This window comes from Acipenser ruthenus, unplaced genomic scaffold (genome assembly GCF_902713425.1).
Source record: "Acipenser ruthenus unplaced genomic scaffold, fAciRut3.2 maternal haplotype, whole genome shotgun sequence".
NCBI lineage: Eukaryota > Metazoa > Chordata > Actinopteri > Acipenseriformes > Acipenseridae > Acipenser > Acipenser ruthenus.
Genome location: NW_026707270.1, coordinates 14327 through 31015, shown reverse-complemented (window position 1 = coordinate 31015; position 16689 = coordinate 14327). Strand labels below are relative to the sequence as shown.

Below are 16689 nucleotides of genomic sequence, written 5' to 3'. Positions count from 1 at the left end.
TGTGTGGTCTCAGTGTTTGTGTGTAAGTATATGTGTGTCTCTGGGTGTTTGTATAGGGTTGGGGTTGGGGTCGGGTCGCTCTGTACCTGGGCGCTGCTGTTTCGGGACAGTGCTTTGTAGATCTCAGGGGGTGTTTGTATAGGGTCGGGGTCGGGTCGCTCTGTACCTGGGCGCTGCTGTTTCGGGACAGTGCTTTGTAGATCTCAGGGGGTGTTTGTATAGGGTCGGGGTCGGGTCGCTCTGTACCCGGGCGCTGCTGTTTCGGGACAGTGCTTTGTAGATCTCAGGGGGTGTTTGTATAGGGTCGGGGTCAGGTCGCTCTGTACCTGGGCGCTGCTGTTTCGGGACAGTGCTTTGTAGATCTCAGGGGGTGTTTGTATAGGGTCGGGGTCGGGTCGCTCTGTACCTGGGCGCTGCTGTTTCGGGACAGTGCTTTGTAGATCTCAGGGGGTGTTTGTATAGGGTCGGGGTCGGGTCGCTCTGTACCTGGGCGCTGCTGTTTCGGGACAGTGCTTTGTAGATCTCAGGGGGTGTTTGTATAGGGTTGGGGTCGGGTCGCTCTGTACCCGGGCGCTGCTGTTTCGGGACAGTGCTTTGTAGATCTCAGGGGGTGTTTGTATAGGGTTGGGGTCGGGTCGCTCTGTACCCGGGCGCTGCTGTTTCGGGACAGTGCTTTGTAGATCTCAGGGGGTGTTTGTATAGGGTCGGGGTCGGGTCGCTCTGTACCTGGGCGCTGCTGTTTCGGGACAGTGCTTTGTAGATCTCAGGGGGTGTTTGTATAGGGTCGGGGTCGGGTCGCTCTGTACCTGGGCGCTGCTGTTTCGGGACAGTGCTTTGTAGATCTCAGGGGGTGTTTGTATAGGGTCGGGGTCGGGTCGCTCTGTACCTGGGCGCTGCTGTTTCGGGACAGTGCTTTGTAGATCTCAGGGGGTGTTTGTATAGGGTCGGGGTCGGGTCGCTCTGTACCTGGGCGCTGCTGTTTCGGGACAGTGCTTTGTAGATCTCAGGGGGTGTTTGTATAGGGTTGGGGTCGGGTCGCTCTGTACCCGGGCGCTGCTGTTTCGGGACAGTGCTTTGTAGATCTCAGGGGGTGGTGTTTGTATAGGGTCGGGGTCGGGTCGCTCTGTACCTGGGCGCTGCTGTTTCGGGACAGTGCTTTGTAGATCTCAGGGGGTGTTTGTATAGGGTCGGGGTCGGGTCGCTCTGTACCTGGGCGCTGCTGTTTCGGGACAGTGCTTTGTAGATCTCAGGGGGTGTTTGTATAGGGTCGGGGTCGGGTCGCTCTGTACCTGGGCGCTGCTGTTTCGGGACAGTGCTTTGTAGATCTCGGGGGGTGTTTGTATAGGGTCGGGGTCGGGTCGCTCTGTACCTGGGCGCTGCTGTTTCGGGACAGTGCTTTGTAGATCTCAGGGGGTGTTTGTATAGGGTCGGGGTCGGGTCGCTCTGTACCTGGGCGCTGCTGTTTCGGGACAGTGCTTTGTAGATCTCAGGGGGTGTTTGTATAGGGTCGGGGTCGGGTCGCTCTGTACCTGGGCGCTGCTGTTTCGGGACAGTGCTTTGTAGATCTCAGGGGGTGTTTGTATAGGGTCGGGGTCGGGTCGCTCTGTACCTGGGCGCTGCTGTTTCGGGACAGTGCTTTGTAGATCTCGGGGGGTGTTTGTATAGGGTCGGGGTCGGGTCGCTCTGTACCTGGGCGCTGCTGTTTCGGGACAGTGCTTTGTAGATCTCAGGGGGTGTTTGTATAGGGTCGGGGTCGGGTCGCTCTGTACCCGGGCGCTGCTGTTTCGGGACAGTGCTTTGTAGATCTCAGGGGGTGTTTGTATAGGGTCGGGGTCGGGTCGCTCTGTACCCGGGCGCTGCTGTTTCGGGACAGTGCTTTGTAGATCTCAGGGGGTGTTTGTATAGGGTCGGGGTCGGGTCGCTGTGTACCTGGGCGCTGCTGTTTCGGGACAGTGCTTTGTAGATCTCAGGGGGTGTTTGTATAGGGTCGGGGTCGGGTCGCTCTGTACCTGGGCGCTGCTGTTTCGGGACAGTGCTTTGTAGATCTCATCGATGTTCGTCGCCACGGATTCGAAGCAGGCGTTGAAGCGGTCAAAGCGCTCCTTCTTGATCTGCTCAAACGCCTGCTTGGCTTTCTTAGCGCGTTTACGAGCCGCTTCAAACTCTGAGAGGGGGGCAGGGGGAGGGGGAGAGGGGGGCAGGGGGAGAGGGAGGCAGAGGGGGTGACATTAGCACACTCCCTCGGTACAAGAACGCACACATTTTCAGATGACAAAAAAAATTAAATAAAAATAAAACAAAACGGTGAACCCCAAAGGGTGTCTTCCATGATCTCCCAGTCCCGCCCCCTCTCCCCCGGCCCCGCCCCCTCTCCCCCGGCCCCGCCCCCTCTCTCACCATCGCTGGTCTCCTGGAACTTGTCCCGCACGCTCTCCAGTTTCTCCACGGCCTTCATGTTGGGGGCGGAGATCCTCTGCAGGATGCTCTGATGCTCGTTCAGCTTCTGTTGCAGGGCGTGCATCTCCATCCTGATCTCATCATCCGACTGGGCATCCTGAGAGAGGGAGGGAGAAGAGAGGAGAGAGAGAGAGAGAGAGAGAGAGAGGGAGGGAGGGAGGGAGGGAGGGAGGGAGAGGGGGGAGGGAGAGGGAAGGAGGGAGAGACAGAGGGAGGGAGAGAGAGAGGGAGGGAGGGTGAGGGAGAGCGAGGGAGGGAGAGAGGGAGAGGGAGGGAGGGAGGGAGAGGGAGAGGGAGGGAGGGAGGGAGAGAGAGACAGACAGAGAGATTAAAAACATGGTTGGGGTTGGGTCACCTTGTACCCACAGTACCAACACAGGTACATCTCAATAGCGCAGCACTAATACGTGAGACCCCCCCCCCCTTCAGTAGAATACAATCAATTACTGTACGTCCGAGAATCAGTTACAGTACACCCATGCTTTGCCAACATGTTGACTCGGAGGTCTGCTTGCATGGATGCAGTTTGTCGTGGTGTATATGAGCCCCACCCCTCTCTTACCCGCAGGTCCTCTGTCAGGTCGCTGTAATCAATCTCGATCAACGCTTCCTTCGCAAGGAGGCTGCTGGAGGCCTTCTGAGAACTGCTGACTGCCTCCTCCTGAGGGGGAGGGAAGATTGTGTGAGTGTCAGGCCTCAGTTTCACTCTGTTGTGTGTCTCTCTCTCTCTCTTCCTTCTCCTGGCTGATGTCCTCCACGCTCCCTCAGGGTCAGTGTGTGTCTCTCTCGGTGTGTGTGTGTGTGTGCGTCTCTCTCCCTCTCTCTCTCTCTCTACCTCCTCTTGGCTGATGTCCTCCATGCTCCCTGACCTCAGGGTCAGTGTGTATCTCTCTCAGTGTGTATCTCTCTCTCTCTCTCCTCTCTTGGCTGATGTCCTCCATGCTCCCTGACCTCAGGGTCAGTGTGTATCTCTCTCTCTCTCTCAGTACCTCCTCTTGGCTGATGTCCTCCATGCTCCCTGACCTCAGGGTCAGTGTGTATCTCTCTCAGTGTGTATCTCTCTCTCTCTCTCTCTCCTCTCTTGGCTGATGTCCTCCATGCTCCCTGACCTCAGGGTCAGTGTGTATCTCTCTCTCTCTCTCTCTCTCTCCTCTCTTGGCTGATGTCCTCCGTGCTCCCTGACCTCAGGGTCAGTGTGTATCTCTCTCTCTCTCTCTCTCTCTCTCTCTCTCTCTCTCTCTCTCTCTCTCCTCTCTTGGCTGATGTCCTCCATGCTCCCTGACCTCAGGGTCAGTGTGTATCTCTCTCTCTCTCTCTCTCAGTACCTCCTCTTGGCTGATGTCCTCCATGCTCCCTGACCTCAGGGTCAGTGTGTATCTCTCTTGTGTGTGTGTATCTCTCTCTCTCTCCCTCTCTCTCAGTACCTCCTCTTGGCTGATGTCCTCCATGCTCCCGGACCGCAGGGGCAGTTTGATGTCCTGCATCTTGCAGGCCTGCAGCAGGTTGTGTCGGTCACTGCGTTTCTGCTCCAGCTTCGTCTCGATCGCAGTCACCTCCTTCTGCAGGTGAGTCATCTCCCTGAGAGAGGAGAGAGGGGGAGATTGAAAACGCGTGCGGCTCTATCAGTGTGCGTCTCAGTGTTAGGGTGTGCCTCAGTTCTCTGTGAGTGACTGTGTGTCCGTGCGTGCGTCTGTCCCAGCGTCTCACTGTATCTGTCTCGGTGTGTCTCAGTATGCCTCAGTGTCTGTCTCAGCGTGTATCTCGGTGTATCAGTGTGGCTCTCAGTGAATCTCACTTGTTGGCTCCCCCCAGCTTCTTCCTGATCTCCTCCATCTCGTGGTTCTTGTCGTTCACCTCCGATTTCTTGGTCAGGTGCTGATTCTTCAGATCCTGCAGCTGAGCCATCGTCTCATCAATGATCTTCATGTGTCTCTGCTCCTCCTGTAGGAATACAAACACAAGAGTGAGAGAGATTACTACACAGAGCCAGCTGTAACACACACACACACACACACACACACAAACACACACACACACACACACACACACACACACACACACAGATTCCTACACAGAGCTAGCTGTAACACACACACACACACACACACACACACAGATTACTACACAGAGCCAGCTGTAACACACACACATACAGATTCCTACACAGAGCTAGCTGTAACACACACACACACATACACACAGATTCCTACACAGAGCTAGCTGTAACACACACACACACACACACACTCACACACACACAGAGCTAGCTGTACCTTCTTCATCTTCTCGATCTCGCTCTCGTCCTTCTTCACGGTCTGCTCCCACATCTGCACCTTCTCCTGGTCCTCCTTCAGCTGGTTCCGCTCGTAGTCCAGCTGGATCCCCAGCCGGGTCTTCTGGTTCTCAAACTCCAGCCTGGGAGAAGGGAGGAAGAGGTCCGTTTCACGCACCAGCGCTAAACCAAGTTCAGCACTGCCGAAGAACTAACTCTCTCTCACTCACCGTTTCTTGGCGATCTCGTTCTGTCTCTTCACTTTCTCCTCCTCGAACTCTCGGATGTTGCGCACTCCGATCTCCTCGCAGAAATCCACAAACACCTCGTCCTCCACCTGAGAGAGGAGAGGAGAGGAGAGGGAGGGAGGGAGGGAGGAGAGGTGGAGGAGGGGGAAAGGAGAGAGGAGAGGGAGGTGGAGGAGGGGAGAGGGGAGAGAGGAGAGAGGAGAGGGGAGAGAGGAGAGAGGAGAGGGAGGTGGAGGAGAGGTGGAGGAGGGGAGGAGAAGAGAGGGAGGAGAGGAGAGAGGGAGGAGAGGACAGGGGAGAGGAGAGGGAGGTGGAGGAGAGGAGAGGGGAGGGAGGAGGGGAGAGGAGAGAGGAGAGGGAGGTGGAGGAGAGGGGAGAGGAGAGGGGAGGAGGGAGGAGAGGGAAGGGGAGAGGAGGGGAGAGGAGAGGAGAGGGGAGGGGAGAGGAGAGGAGAGGAGGGGAGAGGAGAGGGAGGGAGGAGAGGTGGAGGAGGGGAGGAGGAGAGAGGGAGGAGAGGAGAGAGGGAGGAGAGGACAGGGGAGAGGAGAGGGGTGAGGAGAGAGATGTAACGATTAGAATCACACAAAATCCAAGTCACATTTCACCTGTCAAATAATTTTATACAGCAATACTAAAAAAAGACGAATACCATTCACTAACACCTATAACTATGAAACACTTAATGGTGGCGTACGAGGCAATGCTATAAATAAACTTTATAAATTCAATGGCAAACGTTTCCACTAGAAGTCTTTCTCAGCGTCTTCAATAGAAACACTGAAAGAAACTTCGTACATTCAACGGCAAACGTTTCCACTAGAAGTCTTTCTCAGTGCATTTGAATTGAATGGCAGTGTTTCCACTAGAAGTCTCTCTCAGTGCATTTGAATTGAATGGCAGTGTCTCCACTGGAAGTCTCTCTCAGTGCATTTGAATTGAATGGCAGTGTCTCCACTGGAAGTCTCTCTCAGCCTCACCAGGTTCATGCGATCTCGCAGCTCTTTCATCTCCTTCTCTCTCGACTGGACGATTCTCTTGATGTCGTTGATTCGCGGCCCGAAGTTTGCCAGCTCGCTCTCCAGCTTCGACTTCTCCTAAAGAAAAAAACAAAACAAAACACCAGTCAGACACAGAGCCGTGCAGAGTCTCAGTGCGTGCGTGCGTGGGTGCGTGGGTTAGTCTCAGCGTACCTGCATGTTGAGTGACAGGTGCCGGGTCTTGGTTTGCTCCAGGTCGCTCTGAGAGTACTTCAGTCTCATCTGCAGCCCGTGAGCCTGTGATTGGACCTGCCGAAGCTCCGCCTCCTTGCGTTTGGCCTTCATCTGCTCCTGTGGGCAGAGCAACAACAACAGGGGTCAGGGGTGAGTCTTAACAGAGAGGTCTGTCAAAGATCTAGCTGTGTGAACAGCGCTGGTCTGCTCCAGTACCTTCAGCTCCTCCGTGAGTTTCTCTTTCTTGTCCTTCAGCTTGTCGACAGCTTTCTCGTCCCAGCGCCGCGCCTTGGCCTTCAGGTCGCTGGCTCCCCCCGAGATCACACCGGACTTCTGGAACAGAGTGCCGTCCAGAGCCACCGTCTGGAGGAGAGGGGGAGAGGGAGATGAGAATGAGAGAGTGAGAGAGAGAGGGGGGAGACAGAGAGAGAGAGAGAGAGAGGGGAGAGATGAGAGAGAGGAGAGAAAGATGAGGGGGAGAGAGAGATATGAGTGGGGAGACAGAGAGGGGGGAGACAGAGACAGACAGAGGGAGAGAGAGAGAGAGAGGGGGGAGAGATGAGAGAGGAGAGAAAGATGAGGGGGAGAGAGATATGAGGGGGGAGACAGAGAGGGGGGAGACAGAGACATAGAGAGAGGGAGAGAGATATGAGGGGGGAGACAGAGAGGGGGGAGACAGAGACATAGAGAGAGGGAGAGAGATATGAGGGGGGAGACAGAGAGGGGGGAGACAGAGACATAGAGAGAGGGAGAGAGAGAGAGGGGGGAGACAGAGACAGAGAGAGGGAGAGAGAGAGAGGGGGAGACAGAGACAGAGAGAGGGAGAGAGAGAGAGAAGGGGGAGAGATGAGAGAGGAGAGAAAGATGAGGGGGAGAAAGATATGAGGGGGAGAGAGAGCAGGGGGAGACAGACAGAGAGAGAGAGAGGGAGAGGGAGAAAGAGGGAGACAGATGAGAGAGAGGGGGGAGAAAGAGATGAGAGAGAGGATGACAGGAGTCTGTGTGTGTCGGCGTATCTAAGTGTGTGTCAGTGTGTCTCATTGTGTGTGTCTCAGCGTATCTCAGTGTGTGTGTGTCTCAGTGTATCTGTGTGTGTGTGCGCGAGCGTGGGTACCTTGTGGCGGTACGGGCCCCCGAATGCGATCCTGCGCGCGTCCTCCACGTTCTCACACACCAGCGCGTTCCCGCAGGCGTACTGCAGAGCCTTCTTAATGTGCGGGGGCTCGTAACGAATCACATCGATCACCAGCTTTGCCCCGCGCAACTCTCGCAGCTTCTCATCCGTGGGCTTCACCTGAGAGGAGGGGGGGGGGCGGGGGGGGAGAGAGGAGAGTCAATACAATTCACAATAATACAAATCACAGTGACAAGCACGCGCACACACACGCACGCGCACACACACACCTCCAGGTAGTCCAGTGGCAGGAATGTCTCGGGCTCTCCTCGCTGCTCCTTGATGTACTGGATGCAGTCTCTGCCGGTCTTCTCAGAGTCCACGATGATGGCGTCCATGTTCTTGCCCAGCACCTTGGTCACTGCGATCTGGAACTTCTTCTGAGTGGGCTGGCAGAGATCGATGAGACGCCCGTACTGGAGAGAGGGAGAGGGGGAGTGAGCGGGAGAGAGGGGGAGACACAAATTAAACTGCGAATGACAGAGAGGGAAGGAGAGGAGAGAGGAGGGAGAGAGGAGAGGAGAGGAGAGGGGAGTGAGGGAGGGATGGGGAGAGGGAGGGATAGGGAGGGGAGGGATAGGGAGGGAGGAATGGGGAGGGAGGGGAGGGAGGGGAGGGATAGGGAGGGAGGGGAGGGGAGGGGAGGGAGGGAGGGGAGGGGAGGGGAGGGAGAGAGGAGGAGAGGAGACAGGAGAGGGGAGTGTGAGGGAGGGATGGGGAGAGGGAGGGACAGGGAGGGAGGGATAGGGAGGGAGGGGAGGGGAGGGAGGATGGGGAGGGAAGGGATAGGGAGGGAGGGGGAGGGAGAGAGGAGGAGAGGAGACAGGAGAGGGGAGGGGAGTGTGAGGGAGGGATGGGGAGAGGGAGGGGAGGGGAGGGGAGGGAGGATGGGGAGGGAAGGGATAGGGAGGGAGGATGGGGAGGGGAGGGATGGAGGGAGGGATGAGGAGTGTGAGGGAGGGTCAGGGTCAGGGTGTTGTTCTCACCACGGAGCCCGGGGTACAGCCTCTTGATGCTCTCCATGATCTCGGCTTTGCGTTGCTGGCGGCTGCTCTCCTGTCTGTCGAGGCGAGCGTCTCCCAGCTGCTCCATCACCTGGTTCAGCTCCGAGTTGATCTCGTCGATGCGTCTCTTCGCCTGCTCCACCTCCTCCGTCAGGGAGCCCTCCTGCTGCACCTGCTCCTCCAGGGACTGCCTGCGGGGGGGGGGGGGACGGGACAGCAGGAGGTTATATATATATATAAATATATCACACACAGGCAGAGAAGAGACAGGAGAGAGGGAGAGCAATTTAGATAAGACAGGGGAGAGGGGGAGAGAGATGTAATCAGTTTATACACACATAGACAGAGAGAGAGAGAGAGAGAGAGACACAAACAGACAGAGGCACACACACATGCATACATAGAGACACAGACAGACACACAGGGAAACAGAGAGACACACACGCAAACACAGAGACAGATAGACAGACACACACAGAGGGAGACAGACAGACAGACAGACAGACAGTCTCTCTCTCTCTCTCTCTCTCAGGAGTACCTGCTGGTGCTGATGTAATCCTCCAGCTTCTCAATCCTCTTCTGGTTCTCCTCAATCTCACGCAGCTTCTGCTTGATTTTGGCCTGAAGGTGAAAACAAAACAACCAAAAACAAACTAAATAAATCCAAAACAAGTCGGAGCCTGTGAGAGATCAGAACCCCAGTCACAGGATTCAATAGAGGGCGACCTGTCGCGACACACAGCTGCGGACAAGTCATTCTGCGTCACCTAGAATTTTAGAATTGAGACCAAAAAAACAATTTAAAAAAAAAACGATAGGAACGTAACTTAGATCCCTGACACCTGCAAACTGATATCGCCAAAAAAAAATAATAAAGTCAGCCAGAAGGAAGCCATAATAGTAGCACAGTAGTATTTCATGTTAGATTTTGAAACGTCACATTTTTCAGTTTTCCGTGAAGTATCTGGAAAACTCCAAAGCGCTGGTGTGCAATTCAATATGTTCACATTATTCAGCAGCTTTCATTTGACTTTGGGAAGCAGAATTAGTTATTTCTATACAAGATGATGCCAAACTTTTGGCCAGAGCTGTGCAGGAGCAGTAAATATACAACACAAGGCAGTGACTGCACTACACAGAGACTGCACACGGCTCTCCACTGCTTTCTGTGGAGGTCGGCTGTTCTCTTAATGCTCAATAATGGAACTGCAATGCATGGCTGAGAAAACGAGTCTAATTAATTAATTCATTAATACCCGCTGCTCGTTTCCAATGGCTTCTAATTATTAATGAGTCATTTAGTCGAGGCTTTTATCCAAAATGACTTGCAGAGACTAGGGGGGGTGAACTCTGCATCATCAACTGCTGCTGCTGCTGCTGCAGAGTCACTTCCAATAGGAGCTCGTTTGTTTGACGTCTCATCCGAAGGACGGAGCACAAGGAGGTTCAGTGACTTGCTCAGGGTCTCACACACACACACAGTGGCTGAGCCGGGATCTGAACCTCCTGGTACCCAGACCCTTTTCTCAAACTGCTGGACCCCCGAGCCTCCGATAACGACTGAATGGATTTGTACCCGCTGACGGTCTCCCTACCTCCGTCTCGATCTTCTTCCTCTCCTCCAGGTCCAGTCGGTCCTGGTCCGCTTTCTGGTCCCGGTTGAACTTCTCCAGTTCCTGAGCCAGCGTGGCGGCCCGCTTGCTGGCCTCCTCCTTCAGACGATGGTACTGCTTCACCTGCCGGGCAAACACAGCGTGGGGTTCACGGCAACTCTCTAGAACCAATTCCTGTCTCGTCTCACTTTCCCTCTCCCCTCCCTCTCTCTCCCCTCTCCTCCAGTGTGAGGTCCTGCCCCTGGCTCTGTGCCTCCTCTCCCATCTCACCTGGTTCTCCTCCAGTGTGAGGTCCTGCCCCTGGCTCTGTGCCTCCTCTCCCCTCTCACCTGGTTCTCCTCCAGTGTGAGGTCCTGCCCCTGGCTCTGTGCCTCCTCTCCCCTCTCACCTGGTTCTCCTCCAGTGTGAGGTCCTGCCCCTGGCTCTGTGCCTCCTCTCCCATCTCACCTGGTTCTCCTCCAGTGTGAGGTCCTGCCCCTGGCTCTGTGCCTCCTCTCCCCTCTCACCTGGTTCTCCTCCAGTGTGAGGTCCTGCCCCTGGCTCTGTGCCTCCTCTCCCCTCTCACCTGGTTCTCCTCCAGTGTGAGGTCCTGCCCCTGGCTCTGTGCCTCCTCTCCCCTCTCACCTGGTTCTCCTCCAGTGTGAGGTCCTGCCCCTGGCTCTGTGCCTCCTCTCCCATCTCACCTGGTTCTCCTCCAGTGTGAGGTCCTGCCCCTGGCTCTGTGCCTCATCTCCCATCTCACCTGGTTCTCCTCCAGTGTGAGGTCCTGCCCCTGGCTCTGTGCCTCCTCTCCCATCTCACCTGGTTCTCCTCCAGTGTGAGGTCCTGCCCCTGGCTCTGTGCCTCCTCTCCCATCTCACCTGGTTCTCCTCCAGTGTGAGGTCCTGCCCCTGTCTCTGTGTCTCCTCTCCCCTCCCTCTCACCTGGTTCTCCTCCAGTGTGAGGTCCTGCCCCTGGCTCTGTGCCTCCTCTCCCATCTCACCTGGTTCTCCTCCAGTGTGAGGTCCTGCCCCTGTCTCTGTGTCTCCTCTCCCCTCCCTCTCACCTGGTTCTCCTCCAGTGTGAGGTCCTGCCCCTGGCTCTGTGCCTCCTCTCCCATCTCACCTGGTTCTCCTCCAGTGTGAGGTCCTGCCCCTGGCTCTGTGTCTCCTCTCCCCTCCCTCTCACCTGGTTCTCCTCCAGTGTGAGGTCCTGCCCCTGGCTCTGTGCCTCCTCTCCCATCTCACCTGGTTCTCCTCCAGTGTGAGGTCCTGCCCCTGGCTCTGTGCCTCCTCCTCCATCCTCTCCTCGAACTCCTGCCTGCTGGTCTCCACGGCTCCCATCTCCTTGTCCAGCTCCTCCATGTCCCCGTTGCGTTTCTTGTACTGCTTCTGCGCGTTCTGCAGGGATTTCCGCGCTGCCTCCAGCTTCTTGATCTTGTGCGCCGTGTTCTCCTTCGCCTTGATGTACTGCGGTCGCTTCTGATTCAGCTCAGAGTCCTTCTCCCTGATTACAAGGAAAGAAACTCGATAAAGGAGGCTGTCAGTGACATCCACCCCCCCTCAAATCGCCACGGCTCAAAATCAAGAGGGCGCCACTGCCTGCTGCTCCCTCACCCCTACAGCTCTCATAATGATGATGAGGATTATTATTATTATTATTATTATTATTTATTTCTTAGCAGACGCCCTTATCCAGGGCGACTTACAATTGTTACAAGATATCACATTATTACATTCAATTACATTATTTTTTACACATTATTTTTACATACAATTCCCCATTTATACAGTTGGGTTTTTACTGGAGCAATCTAGGTAAAGTACCTTGCTCAAGGGTACAGCAGCAGTGTCCCCCCCACCTGGGATTGAACCCACGACCCTCCGGTCAAGAGTCCAGAGCCCTAAACCACTACTCCACACTGCTGCCCTTACAGCTGAGTGTAATTTTGATTATGATGATGTGATTTTTCTCTTCTCTTATAGATGACAATGATTATTATTATTAATATTTTCTCATTTGATCTCTTATAGATGATGATTATTATTATTATTATTATTATTATTATTATTATTATTATTATGATTATGACAATGATTATTATTATGATGATGATGATGATGCTGATGATGACTTCCTCACTTGATCTCTTTCTCCACAGTCTGCTGCTCCCTCATCATGCGGCCCAGCTCCTTCTTCTTGTCCTTCAGCTCCTCTTCCACCCGGTCCATTCTCTTGCGGTCCTTGTCGATCTCCTTGTTGCGCTGCGCCAGCTCCTTGGACATCTTCTCGATCTCGCACTCGTTGTGGTAGAGCTTGAAGAGCTGCATCTGCACGTGGGCCCGAACCAGCTCGTCCTTCAGACGCTGGTACCGCTCCGCCTGGAGAGGGGGAGAGAGGGGGGGGGGGAATGGGGTTAGAGAGGGAGGGGGAGAGAGGGGTTAGAGGGTGGAGAGAGAAGGGGGGAAGAGAGGGGGAGGGAGAGGGGTTAGAGAGGGAGGGGGAGAGAGGGGTTAGAGAGTGGAGAGAGAGGGGTAGGGAGAGGGGTTAGAGAGGGGGGAGAGAGAGGGGGATGGAGAGAGAGGGGGTTAGAGGAGGAGACAGAGAGGGAGGGTAGGAGAGAGAGAGGGGGAGAGGGAGGGAGGGGGAGACAGAGGGAGAGGGGGAGACAGAGGGAGAGAGGGTTAGAGGGGGGTACAGAGCCCTGGGGAGCCCCCAGCTCACCTCCTCCTTCTCCTGCTTGGCCTCCTTCCTCTCGGCCGCGATGTTCTTCTTGCGGTGGTAGTTGAACTGCGTGTCCTCCTCCGCTCGCACCATCTCCTTCTTCCTCTTCTCATACTCTTGAGCCAGGTCCCCCGAGCGAGAGATCTCCTCGAACAGAGCCGTGCGCTCCTTCGGGTTCTTCATCGCGATGGACTCCACCGCACCCTGAGAGGAAGAGGAAGAGAGGGGGGGGGTTACAATCACAACTGAGCAAGTCACAATGCAACTGAGCAACTCGCTATCAAATGATGGAGGGATGGACGGAGGGGTAGAGATAGAGGGATGGATGGAGATGTGGATGGATGGAGGGATGGATAGAGATGGATTGAGGGGTGGGTGGAGGGATAGAGATGGATGGAGGGGTGGAGGGATGGATGGATAGAGATGGATGGATGGATGGAGGGGTGGAGGGATAGAGATGGGTGGATGGATGGAGGGGTGGATGGATGGACAGAGATGGATGGATGGAGGGGTGGATGGATTGGATGGAGGGAGGGAGGGATGGACAGAGATGGATGGATGGAGGGGTGGATGGATGGAGGGGTGGAGGGGTGGATGGAGGGGTGGATGGATTGGATGGAGGGAGAGAGGGATGGACAGAGATGGATGGATGGAGGAATGGATGGATGGAGGGGTGGATGGATGGAGGGAGGGGTGGACAGAGGTGGATGGATGGAGGGGTGGGTGGAGGGGTGGATGGAGGGATAGAGATGGATGGAGGGAGGGAGGGAGGGATAGAGATGGATGGAGGGAGGGAGGGAGGGATAGAGATGGATGGAGGGAGGGAGGGATAGAGATGGATGGAGGGAGGGATAGAGATGGATGGAGGGAGGGAGGGATAGAGATGGATGGAGGGAGGGAGGGAGGGATAGAGATGGATGGAGGGAGGGAGGGAGGGAGAGATGGATGGAGGGAGGGAGGGGTGGATGGATGGAGGGGTGGATGGATGGAGGGAGGGGTGGACAGATAGAGGTGGATGGAGGGGTGGGTGGAGGGGTGGATGGAGGGATAGACATGGATGGAGGGAGGGAGGGATGGACGGAGAGCCAGTCTGTCAGTGGCGTGTCTCACCTGGAACACCAGGAAGTTCCTGGCCTTGATGAGAATCCCCAGCTTCTCCAGCTCCTCGCTGTACTCACTGAGACCCACGGGCTTGGAATTGATCCTGTACTCCGAGGAGGAGCCTGGGGGACAGAACCACGACATAACACAGGCTTAGCACTGACCCTGTACTCTGTAACACAGCCCCCCCACCCCCATCCATCTTACCCACGATGACCCTGGTGAAGTTCTTGTCCTCTCCAGTATCTCCCCTCCCCTCTATGATGACCCTGGTGAAGTTCTTGTCCTCTCCACTATCTCCCCTCCCCTCCTCTATGACCCTGGTGAAGTTCTTGTCCTCTCCAGTATCTCCCCTCCCCTCTATGATGATCCTGGTGAAGTTCTTGTCCTCTCCAGTATCTCCCCTCCCCTCCCCTCCTCTATGACCCTGGTGAAGTTCTTGTCCTCTCCAGTATCTCCCCTCCCCTCTATGATGACCCTGGTGAAGTTCTTGTCCTCTCCAGTATCTCCCCTCCCCTCCTCTATGGCCCTGGTGAAGTTCTTGTCCTCTCCAGTATCTCCCCTCCCCTCTATGATGACCCTGGTGAAGTTCTTGTCCTCTCCAGTATCTCCCCTCCCCTCTATGTTGACCCTGGTGAAGTTCTTGTCCTCTCCAGTATCTCCCCTCCCCTCTACGTTGACCCTGGTGAAGTTCTTGTCCTCTCCAGTATCTCCCCTCCCCTCTATGTTGACCCTGGTGAAGTTCTTGTCCTCTCCACTATCTCCCCTCCCCTCCTCACCGATGATGACCCTGGTGAAGTTCTTGTCCTCTCCGCTGTCCTCCTGGTAGGTCATGCTCACGAAGGCCCTGTTGGCGGCCGGTTTGCCCACGGGCGCCCCATGGATCAGGTCCTTCAGAGTCTTCACTCGCAGGTTGCTGGTCTTCTCAGCCAGGACGAAGCTGATCGCGTCCATCAGGTTAGACTTGCCTGCAGAGCACAGCCAACGCATCATTCACACGCATAACCGAAACTTTCCTAAAACACCACTATTATTATTATTATTATTATTATTATTATTATTATTTATTTCTTAGCAGACGCCCTTATCCAGGGCGACTTACAGTCATAAAGAAAAATACATTTCAAGAATCACAGTACAAGTAATAATACAATTAAGAGCAAGATAAATACAATGACTTTGGTTCTAGCAAGTACAATATGACAAAATACGATTCAATAACGGAGCAGATAACAGTGTCAGTGATAGTTACATCAGGATATAATTAAATACAAAATACTACAGATTAAATAACACTTGATTACAGTTCTCTAAAGTACAGGATTACTGTAGCGTACACTAAAACCAATCAAGCTGCTGCGTTAGAAGGATCAAACACAACTTTGACGAGTCAATTCGCACACAAAACCAAAAAACGCATTCGTTAATAACACCAAAAGCTGTACTGCACATTACAAAAAAGGTGTAAATCGAAGCGGAAATGCCAATTACATATTTCAGGTAGTACAGACTATAAGACCGTTAATTTCTCAGTGCATCCATACGAAGGCAATCGTGTGCAAAATTATACAAAGTTTTCTTTTTTTTATTTTATAGAGTGTATTAAACATGTTATTGGGTGAAACTGCTTTTCAATATTAGTCTTTATTCCCAGCCCTGTACCTAGACACACTGGGGGCTGATCAAGCTACTAAAACCTGGACTGGGTGCCGTTGCTGTGCAACAGGAGTCTGATTTCTCTCCGTGTTAAAATCCTTCATAATACTAAGCAATAGGATCTGAGCCACATTACTGAAATGCTTCGGTTTGCAGCACAGCGTAGGAGAGCAAAGACGATTTCTGCAAACGACAGCGCCGTCCAGTCAAAACAAGCCAGATGATTTAAAAAAAACACACAAAAAACGCGTCTAATTGTGCGAACCGGGTGTACAAAAAAAATAAATTCACACATAAAACGTCAGGGCGCACTTTGTTAACCCGAATCACGCAAACAGTGCGTCAAAAATAACATAATCTGACATCGCAGACAAACGATTCCGCCAAAAAATCTACCAGCGAGGCCTCAAAAGGCCGCTCCGATCCCCGGCCTCGAGTAGCCGACGCTGCCCGTTTCGCGTCACGCATCCCCTCCACACCCTGCCCCGTCCTTACCGGATCCATTTGGTCCGATGATCGCTGTGAATTTGTGGAACGGTCCGATGATCTGGCGCCCCTTGTAGGATTTGAAGTTTTCGATCTCGATTAATTTTAGATATCCCATTTCTGCGTTCCGAGTCCCCCCCGACCAGGACTGAAAACAACGCAGACAGACGCTTAGCCGCGCCAAAAAAATCAATGAAACCTCACCCGCCTCGCTGTAATACCGGATTATATATTTACTGTATTAAATACAATAATATTTCTCTCTTTTTTTAATTTTTATTATCTAAAACAAAACAATAACAACGCAGAATTAACTCCGCGCTGCGGCCGGAATCAACACAAACATCAGACGCCCGCTCCCAACTCTCATCTCGCGAGATTACACTGGATTACGAGACGACGAGAAAAGAGGGCGAGTGAAGCCTCCCCGTGAAGCCATCTTTGCTTTGGTCACTATAGAAACGCATTGGCAGCGTGCCATCTTTGTTTTGGGAACGATTACAAAAAAAAAAAAAAAAAAATTGGGCGGTTACAACGCAACATTATTTTGCCATCGATAATTATTTTATTTTATTTTATTTTATTTTATTTTATTTTAAACAATACGTTAATTTAAGGCTTGATAATCAAACACAGGTTGGAAAAACACACACACTCATACATCAAAATTGTTCGTTTGTCCTTCCGTAAGTAACACGCACAAAAAAAAAATAAAAAAAAAAAAAAAATTATTTATAAAGTTGTTTGCTGTTTGATATTTAATC

At 53.6% G+C, this 16689-nt stretch overlaps 1 protein-coding gene across 1 annotated transcript; it reads right to left on the bottom strand.

The window, feature by feature from the left end:
* Window positions 1–2009: 2009 nt before the first annotated feature.
* LOC117401789 (structural maintenance of chromosomes protein 1A) lies at window positions 2010–16329 on the bottom strand (the record flags this gene model as incomplete). Its single annotated transcript, XM_059018612.1, is given in 22 exon segments — window positions 2010–2164; window positions 2398–2554; window positions 3020–3118; window positions 3882–4035; window positions 4253–4398; window positions 4731–4872; window positions 4960–5066; window positions 5955–6071; window positions 6168–6305; window positions 6405–6551; window positions 7303–7482; window positions 7593–7778; window positions 8349–8360; window positions 8362–8557; window positions 8905–8987; window positions 9962–10102; window positions 11206–11464; window positions 12101–12339; window positions 12683–12886; window positions 13793–13905; window positions 14563–14751; window positions 15935–16329. Coding segments are annotated over 22 exon segments (3273 nt in total), but the record flags the coding sequence as incomplete, so codon positions are not given.
* Window positions 16330–16689: the final 360 nt, after the last annotated feature.